The sequence below is a fragment of the Palaemon carinicauda genome, chromosome 36 (assembly GCF_036898095.1).
Source record: "Palaemon carinicauda isolate YSFRI2023 chromosome 36, ASM3689809v2, whole genome shotgun sequence".
In the NCBI taxonomy this organism is placed as follows: Eukaryota; Metazoa; Arthropoda; class Malacostraca; order Decapoda; family Palaemonidae; genus Palaemon; species Palaemon carinicauda.
Window position 1 is genome coordinate 16,356,797 of NC_090760.1, and position 10,284 is coordinate 16,367,080.

The 10,284-nt window shown below is 39.4% G+C and overlaps 1 protein-coding gene across 2 annotated transcripts in view; it reads left to right on the forward strand.

The window, feature by feature from the left end:
• The window catches only part of LOC137628389 (uncharacterized), a 124,525-nt gene extending 115,600 nt beyond the window's left edge, over positions 1-8,925 (forward strand). For both annotated transcript variants that reach the window (XM_068359541.1, XM_068359540.1), the window contains exon 13: positions 8,408-8,925. In XM_068359541.1, coding sequence (XP_068215642.1) covers positions 8,408-8,549 — 142 coding nt within the window. In that variant the 3' untranslated portion in view covers positions 8,550-8,925. The remainder of the gene's footprint in view (positions 1-8,407) is intronic.
• Positions 8,926-10,284: the final 1,359 nt, after the last annotated feature.

Here is a 10,284-nt window from a genome sequence, read left to right on the forward strand (position 1 = left end):
CCTCAATGCTGAGAGGAGATTGCTTAAGTTTTCATCTCAATCCTCGCTCCTCTATGTCCCAGCTGTCCCCACTCCTACAAGATGACTGATCTGTGAACAGGTGATCCACCCACTGCAGGGGAGGTCCTTCTACTCAGTCCACGACTTCTCTGTGTCTTTCCTTTCCAAGGACCTAGCCCTGCTGTAGTTACAGTAATCTCTCCTTTCTGAAATCATAGTAGATACATAATCTCTCACTGATAAACCTTGAAGACGACTTCTAAAGATATCGGCTGGACGGGGGTGGTCCATACATGGTAGCGCTCTTCTCGCTGCCATTGATGGTCATTCTTCATAGTGCATGGCACGTGACTCTGTGGAGGATTAATTTTATTTTAATTTATTTTTGTTTGCCAAATCGAGAGAGAGAGAGAGAGAGAGAGAGAGAGAGAGAGAGAGAGAGAGAGAGAGAGAGAGTGTGTGAGCGAGTGTTTATTTACTTAAGTTTGTCAAACCGCAAGAAAGAAAGAAAGAGTGTTTATTTGCTTTAGTTTCGTCAGAGAGAGAGAGAGAGAATTTCATTTGCTTTCGTTTTGTTAGATCGCGCGTGCGCAAGAGAGTATGTGTGTATGTGCGTTTGTGTGTGCGTGTTTTGTGTGTCCGCGGTGCGCGCTGAGGAAAGGGTAATTAGCGAATGATTGTTTGAAGTTGGAAAGATTGTTGGTATATTGAGGTTGTTTGTTTACCTTTTTAGCTAGGATAGGGTGGTGATGAATGTCTTGGGCGAAAGCATTGGATATCGAACGATAGTAGGAGTCGGCTGTGTATTTTTTTTGCTCTTCGAAAGCCGGCTGTGAAGTTTTTTTTATATTCTGAGTAAGTACTGTTTTTATTTATTTTTGTTAGGCGCGTTCATGAGTGATAGAAAGTTTATTGTTTATCTTTGATTATGGTGCGATAGTTAAGTTAGTTAGGAGTGTTCATAAGTGTTTTTTATTTTGGCAGGCCGCGATTCCTCCTTTGGAGAGACCGAATTTTGAAATTGGATTATTGTTGATGACCTGGCCTGTATACGATTTTTTTGGACTGTTTTATTGGATTGCTGAACTGTTGATGACCTGGCCTGTATACGATTTTTTTTGGACTTTTATTGGATTGCTGAACTGTTGATGACCTAGGCCTGTGAATTGAGATTGCTGATAATAATGATGTTTATGATGATGATTATGATTAGAACGACCACCCCAATCACTGAGACAGTTATGGCAAATGGCCACCGAGTGGATTGTTGACCACAAAGCTGTGGTAGTGGGCTGCAAAAGACAGTTGGCAGTGTGTGGACGACTGTTCCATAAAATATATATACGTACATATTTTGGTGTTGGTGGTGTGAGGTTAATGTTAAGTTTTGATAGTTTTTTTTTGGTTTATTTGAATGGTGTTTATTGTATATTTTGTGTTAAGTTTTGGATGCAGTTGATTCTAGTTTTAAGTGTAAGTTTTTGAGAATATAGTTTTAAGGCTATGTTTTGTTTTCATTTTCCTTCTGTCCAAGAGTCTAGTTTAAAGTAAAGTAAGGGGAAAGTTTGTGTTGTGGGATATTTTGGAAGTAAGAGTGATCAAGGGTGTGGGGGTTGTGTTTTGTATACATCCCGCTACATAAATTTGGCGCCCGAACAGGGACGACTGTTGAAGGTGGGATTGAAACTGGACTGTTGGACAAGGGTAAATAGGAATTAGATTCAAGATATTAATGGTATCGAAATGGAAGAACTGGAAGAACAGTTGTATATTTTAAAGGAGGAATTGCGGTTGTCTAATGAGCGAGAGGAGAGGTTGTTGTTGGAGAATGCGAGGTTAAGTAGTGAGAATGAGGAGATGCAAAGGAAACTTAGGGAACTTCAGGGAACTGTAGAGAGAGTGGAAGAGGGTGTTGAGATGAGGATGCGAGAAAATGAGAAACGAATGGAAGCTATGATGGGGCAAGTAATGGGGATGATGAAAACTGTCACAGGTGAAGGTGCAGTCGGAGGAGTGGCTTCTGCTTCTGGTAACGGGTTGATGGTGGAAGAGGATAGAGTAAGTGATAATGGGGAAGGTAGTGATAGTGATATTGAAAGTAAAGGGCCTAGACATAGTAAGATTGGAACGAAGGGTGATAGGAAGAAGGAGAAGAAAGGTAAAGATAATGTGAAGAAAGAAAAGAAGAAAGGTCAGGGTGTGAGTGAGGATGATCATGATTGGGTTAAGGTGGTAAGTAAGAAAAAGGGTAAGAAGGGAATAGTTAAAGATAGGACTTTGAGTGTAGAATTAGATTCATTGTATTCAAATGAAGAAGAAGGCAACAAGAAGGGAGTAGACAGTGAAGATAGTAGTGAGAATGAAGTAGAGGAAGTTTGTAAGACAGTGTTTATGAGAGAGGTTCCTAGGTGTGCAAGTTTTAATGAACATAGCAGTAGGGATGTATATGACTTCTTTAGGGAATATGAAAAGTTTTGTCAGGCTAAGTATGGGGATAGTAAGAGAGTTTGGGCTAGGGAGTTGGGAGAATTTTTGTCAGGATATTTGTTGACGATGTATGGGGTGATAATGAGTGTAGGAGAGGTTGAGTATGAAAGTGTAAAGAATAGGATAATTGAACAGGTAAAACGTATGAAAGGTAGTGTTAGGTATAAGCGAAAAAATGATTTTGATGAAGCACGAATGAAGGTGGGTGAAGCAATCTCGATGTATGTATGTCGGTTAGAAACATTGGCTAGAAAGAAGTATGGGGACGAAGGAATAAATGAAAATAAGGAACTAATGAAGAAGTTTTTGGGTACAGTACCAGAGAGTGTGTGTGAGTTTATTAATTTGAAACGGAAGGAGAAAATGAGGTGGACTAGAGAGAGATTGACTTGGGATGATATTTTAGAGATAGTTGAGGATTACGAGTTGGATAGGTGTATGAAAGAAAGTAAATCTGTGAGTGTAAGAACTGGAATGGAGGAAAGTGTGCCAGAATTTGGTAGTTTTAGAGATGCTGTTATGAGAGGGCCAATGAGGGTAGCTGATAGTGTAGTAGATAGAAGTGTTAGGGTGAGTAATGTAGGAATACCTATGCCGAGAAATGACGGGTTTAGACAGGGAAATCAAGTTTGGAGAGATAGAAGTGCTAGTACGCAGCAAGTTAGGTTAGGTAGTGGTATCCGTGAAGAGAGGTGTTATAGGTGTGGGAAGGTAGGACATAAAAAGAACGAGTGTAGATGGGCATTAGGAGCATGTTTCGGGTGTGGAGAGACAGGGCATCGTATTAGCGACTGTAAGAAAGAGAAAGTGGTTAAGTGTTATCGGTGTGGTATGACTGGACACATAGCGAGTGGATGCCGTAATAATCGTATGAATGTAATTTGTGGTAATTGTGGTAAGGATGGTCATTATGCTAGAATGTGCAAGGAGCCGCGGGGTAAGTGTACTGAATGTGGTGCAGATGGGCATGTAGCTAGGGTTTGTAGAAAGAAGGGATCAAGTCAGCCAGGATGTTCGGGAAACTAATTCATCAGAGGGTTCAGCTGGGTGAGTCCTCGTGTGTGTGGGGAGTGAATGTGATGCATGTTCGTGAGGGTTTATTGCATGAAGATGTGATGGGAGAAAGAGCACATGATTGCATGAGTGTGAAAATGATTTTTAATGGTGTAGAGTTGGTTGGTTTGATTGATACTGGTTGTGGTGTCAATTTAATGTTTAGGAATGCATATGATAAGGTAAAAGAGGTTTGTGAATTTAAGGGATGTAAGGGTGAAGTAAAAGGTATTGGTAATTTGCGTATGCCTGTGCAAGGAAAGTTGCGGGAAAATGTTATGATTGGGGGGTTGATGATGGAGGATAATGATTTTTACGTGGTTGAGGGAGCGAATGAGAAATATGACGTACTGCTTGGGTATAAATTTCTGAAAAAATGTGGTATGATTGTACATCCAAGTGTAAATATGATTGAAATAAAGGTTAAAGGTAATATTTGTGGGGAATTTTATTTAAAGGAAGACGGCAGAGTGAGTACGAAGGTGTGGAAGGGAGTGCCGTTGGTAGCAAAGGAAAGTGTAAAGTTATCGGGTAAGAAAGGTGAAGTTATTAGTGTAAAAGTTGCATGGCCGAGCAGTCTGGGAATTTCAAATAGTAATCGAGGATAATAGTGTATTCATGGCGAATTTTGTTGGCATGATTGATATTGCAAAGAGTGAAGATGATTTGTTGAGCAAAGAAGAGGTGGAAGAAATGCAAGGTGAATGTTTCGAAATAAATAGGTTACGTGAATGTATTTTAAATGGTATTAGGGTGGAAGAATGGCCGTGTGATTTGGAAGCGTATAAGAAAGTTGTTAAAAGATTTATTGTTTGTAAGAATATTGTGTATTTTTTGCATAGGGGAATGGATGAAGATATATATGTTCCTGTATTTCCAATGCATGCAGCTGTAAGTATGTGTATGGTAGTGCATGACAGGTATGGGCATATGGGGAAGAATAAATTGTGGGAATGCATGCGAGAGAGGTTGTTTACGCCTGGGTTGAGCCAAATTTGTAGGGATGTAGCGACTACTTGTGAGGATTGTCAGAAGGGAAAGTATCAGAGCATGCATGCAAGTCCGCCTATTTTGAGGTTACGTATGAAAGAGCCATTTGAGATGTTTGTGATTGATTGTGTTTCGTTGCCTGTGACTGCGAGGAGACATGTGGGAATGATTGTCATGGTCGATCATATGAGCAAGTTTGCGTATGCCGTACCCATCAAGAATAAAAGAAGTGAGACTGTAGCGAGAATGGTAAGTCAAGTGATGTTGCCGATGAGTGTGTGTAAGCCTGCAAAAATGTTAAGTGACAATGGTCCGGAGTTTGTTGGATGGGAGTTTGAGCAGATGTTGAGAGAATGGGGCATTGAACATGTGTATTCGACTCCGTATATGCCAAGTGCGAATGGTTTGGCTGAAAGGACGGTAAGAACCTTGACAGAAATTTTGCGGATGATGAGTACATGTGATAATGATTGGGATTTATATGTTGGGCGTGCGTTGTGGGCGTATAATGCGACGGTGCACAAGAGTACTGGTATGTCTCCGTGTAAGTTTGTGTTGAATTTTGAAAAGATAGTAAGACCGAGATTGAGTGTGTCCGAGAATGATAGAGATGTTTGGAAGAAAGTAAATGAGAGATTTGAAAGCTACAAAGTGGGAGAGAAAGTGTTGAAAGAAGTAATTGAAAAGGGAAGAATGAATGTCAATAAGGTACGTGATAAGTTTGAAGGTCCATATGAGGTGTTAGATGTTGGTTCTAGTGGGTTGAGTTATGTTTTAGGTAAAGTAAGTGTGGATGGTAGTGTGGAAAAGGTTAGGGCACACCACAATCAGTTGCGGAAATGGAAGGAGGTACCAAGATATATTCAGGAGAATGGTATGACTAAATGGCTTAAAACGAACAAGTATGAACCGAGTATGTGTGAGGCATTAGGTTTAGAAGATAAGCAATTGGTGTTAGTAGAGTATGGAAGGAAAAAGAAGTCTGAGAATTTTACTGGGGATAAAAGGCGGGAAAATTTTGTAGTTGTAGGCGGGAATCAGAATAAGCAGGACAAGGGTGTAAATGTACAGGTGAGTATGGAAGATAAATGTATTAATACAGATGAAACTTGGATGAGTATGAATGATACTTATAGTGTGTGTGGTTTTTCGTTAGATGAGGCAAGAGAACGTATGACGGACACGAGAATGAAAGATAGGAGAATGATAAGCAGTATGAATGATTCTTTTGTTAAAGTAGAAAATGGTTTAGATGTAATGGATGAATTGTTGACAGAAATTAGTGGGATTTTCGGGCCAGATGAAACTGAGGTAGATGAAATAGTGAATGATATCTTAGACGAGCAGAGCATAGACGGGAATCGTAATAGTACGTTGAATGAAAACGACATGGAAGAAGTGAATGAGAGAGTGCAGGTATATGAAGGCCCAGTTACTCGAAGCCGAGGCCCTGTTCCAGACTGCGACTGGGTAATAAGAAAATAGGTAAGTGTTGTGTGAGGATTTGGCAAAGTAAGGGGGGAGGAATGTGGAGGATTAATTTTATTTTAATTTATTTTTGTTTGCCAAATCGAGAGAGAGAGAGAGAGAGAGAGAGAGAGAGAGAGAGAGAGAGAGAGAGAGAGAGAGAGAGTGTGTGTGTGAGCGAGTGTTTATTTACTTAAGTTTGTCAAACCGCAAGAAAGAAAGAAAGAGTGTTTATTTGCTTTAGTTTCGTCAGAGAGAGAGAGAGAGAGAGAATTTCATTTGCTTTCGTTTTGTTAGATCGCGCGTGCGCAAGAGAGTATGTGTGTATGTGCGTTTGTGTGTGCGTGTTTTGTGTGTCCGCGGTGCGCGCTGAGGAAAGGGTAATTAGCGAATGATTGTTTGAAGTTGGAAAGATTGTTGGTATATTGAGGTTGTTTGTTTACCTTTTTAGCTAGGATAGGGTGGTGATGAATGTCTTGGGCGAAAGCATTGGATATCGAACGATAGTAGGAGTCGGCTGTGTATTTTTTTTGCTCTTCGAAAGCCGGCTGTGAAGTTTTTTTTATATTCTGAGTAAGTACTGTTTTTATTTATTTTTGTTAGGCGCGTTCATGAGTGATAGAAAGTTTATTGTTTATCTTTGATTATGGTGCGATAGTTAAGTTAGTTAGGAGTGTTCATAAGTGTTTTTTATTTTGGCAGGCCGCGATTCCTCCTTTGGAGAGACCGAATTTTGAAATTGGATTATTGTTGATGACCTGGCCTGTATACGATTTTTTTGGACTGTTTTATTGGATTGCTGAACTGTTGATGACCTGGCCTGTATACGATTTTTTTTGGACTTTTATTGGATTGCTGAACTGTTGATGACCTAGGCCTGTGAATTGAGATTGCTGATAATAATGATGTTTATGATGATGATTATGATTAGAACGACCACCCCAATCACTGAGACAGTTATGGCAAATGGCCACCGAGTGGATTGTTGACCACAAAGCTGTGGTAGTGGGCTGCAAAAGACAGTTGGCAGTGTGTGGACGACTGTTCCATAAAATATATATACGTACATATTTTGGTGTTGGTGGTGTGAGGTTAATGTTAAGTTTTGATAGTTTTTTTTTGGTTTATTTGAATGGTGTTTATTGTATATTTTGTGTTAAGTTTTGGATGCAGTTGATTCTAGTTTTAAGTGTAAGTTTTTGAGAATATAGTTTTAAGGCTATGTTTTGTTTTCATTTTCCTTCTGTCCAAGAGTCTAGTTTAAAGTAAAGTAAGGGGAAAGTTTGTGTTGTGGGATATTTTGGAAGTAAGAGTGATCAAGGGTGTGGGGGTTGTGTTTTGTATACATCCCGCTACAACTCCAAGTCTGGATGATGCTCACACTTGATCCAGCGTTTGAAGGAAATTTTAGGGCTATCCTTGCCACTACGTTCATCCTTGCTTGGGAGTGCTCCTCAACACGTCCTCACATTGGGTCTGGGTTCCCTCTTGTCCTTCTCATATCAACTGAAACGTTTCCCCAACTTTTGATCCTTCCTACTTAGAGAGGGAGAGAGGTGATGGGAGATAAGTTTACTTTAATCCTGTGACAAGGAGAAAATTCATGCCTCATCTGCACGGAAATCTGGGATGCTTTCTTTCTATCCCCTGGTGGTGCATGGGGAAAGGGTGGCATCCGTCCATGTGGCTATCCTGGCCACGGCGAAGGGGATACCCTGCATCTCTCTCTCACTAGGTCCTAGGGTGAATGAATGAGAACTTGACAGCAATCTTCGTCATCCGAGAAGTCGAGGTCAGTTGTCCTTTTCACTTTGAAGCAGCGAAAGACCCAGGGTGTAGACATAGCAGTACTGTTATCCTCTTCTTTTCCTGGTGAAAACAGCTTTCTTTTTGCTCCTCCAAAGTGCAAGCCCTGATGTAGTCCAGGAACAACTCTGATGTAGGGGAGCCTTGGAGGCCATGTGGTTACCAGAGCAGCTTGAGCGCCTCCTTCCCTGCTGAAGTAAATACCAGATTAGAAAGTGAAGTCCTCACGACAGACAGAGACCTACTGGTTACCTCGCATTGAACGCCACACTTGGGTGTGTGTCCACTGCTGTCTTGAAAGCCGAGCGATCTCTTCTCTCTTCTTCTTCCTTTTACCATAGTGTACCCAATGGTCCTCCGGCCATTCCTTGCATACTGGAAAAGTAGGAGAGTTTTAAATAAAGTTAATGTACATAATTTTTCATTAAATCTCTAGCAATTATGTTCTTTCAATTATAATTTGACCCATTGTATATTTACTGCTGTGTTGTAGTCCTTTGTATTTACAGAATTGCATTATATGAACAGCAGTTCCCTACGTGTGTATTTAATTCACTTTGTAGTATATTGTATTGAAAAGTAATTCTTAAAACCAATTTTTCAGGGTTAGAGAGAGTCAGAGAAGAAGCCAAGACCAGAATCAGCAGATCCGTTTACTCAAAGAAAAAATTGATCTCATCCAAGAGGCTAATTCCCAACTTAATAATAAACTTGAAGAACTCAGTATAGCAGCAACTGTTGGATGATGATGGGCTTTGTAGTGAAATGTGTAAGAATTCCATATAATTAATGCTTATCTAACATTTGACGATTTGTGTAAGACTTGGCAAATATCTTTGATAGTATCAAATTACAGAGTAACTTTTTGCTGAACAAAAGCATTGAAAAACTTTACTCGCATGCTGTACTTTGATTTACAGAAGCTACAAAGCCAAGTTGTAAAGGGACACCTTCAATGATGATTTAATATACTAAAACATCCTAAGGTTTGCCTAGCATTTAATTTAATCTATAAGTGAATTCCAGTTTCCAATTAAGTACTTCCATTTAGCATTTGATAAATTTGTATTGACATTTTATACAATTTTGTAAAGCAATTTTTGAAACTTTGTAAAAGAAATAAATAGGTATTCTTATAATCATATACTTTGGTACTACTTTACATAGAAATTTAGAAATATACATAAACTGTATAAGTTTGTTTTATTTAGAATAAAAGTCCTCCAAATACAATTACCAAACTTTCAGTTTTATACAAAACAATTTAGGTTTTACTCTGGCATCTTCAAATGTTTTAAGTACTTGTATGTTTTTCCTTAAAAATAAAAGGCATTTTTTAGCAATTAACCATACACTGTAATATCAAAGATTTTTAATTATCAAAAAAGAAAAAAATATTAAACATATCCCAACTATATCAATCACTCTTGCTATCAGCAGTATTTTCACATAATAGCAAATTTTTTTTGGTTTTCAAGATATAGAGGGTTCTGGTATCCAAAATTCCAACACTATGCAATTTCTAAGACATTGTGCCTTGCTTAGTAAATTTTTTCTATAAAGCTTTTAGTTGCAGGCACAGTACAGTATTCACTCTCATTATTATTAAATGTGACTCTTAAAATAGACCGATATGAAATCGGGACAAAAGGCTATGAACAAAATTTCGGACCGGTATAGTAACCGGGAGAAAATTATCAAAAATTAACTGACATTGTTGAAACAATTCTTTAATAAGTTAAGATTATCAATTAAATAATATTGTCATAGCGAGGAATATACTATCCCGTCACTACCGGGGAGGTATATAATAAAAAAGGGTTTATAATAAAATAGGGTTTATAATAACATGCTCCCTGTTAAACAATTCTGTAATTAGATATGATCATTCAATGAAATAATATTGTCATAGTAGGAGATATACTATCCCGTCGTTACTGGGGAAGTATAGGATAAAAATGTTATAATAACATGCTACCTGTTGGCTCCGGGGAGACAACTATGAGAGACCCGGGGGTCGTAACATGCCTACCGGGGTAGGGGGAGTCGAAAGGGGAGGGAGGAAGGGGTTCAGTGACTCCCCGCCAGCCACAAGAACCCAAACGAACACCAACAATAAATAATATAACAACAAATATCCGCTCTTTTGTGATACCCCACCCCACGAACAAAATTTCTATGTTATAGTAGAAACTAAAATAATACAGTACATAACGAAACATAACCAATACACAACCGAGTTCCCCCCGCTGAACGATGGCCAATCAGAACGGCGGGGAAAAAAGGCTACGACAAGGCATGAGAATGAATGTACTAGACTGAAACCCCGGTGGATGTTCTCGGTACCAACTAGTGAGTCATAAAGTATCCCAGGAAGGGATGGTGTGAGGGGGGGGAGGAGGTGGTGACAAGGCTGAGGTACGAGAGGACTCGATCCGTAATGCCAAACCGCTCACACAACATGAGAGACGAGAGGAATCC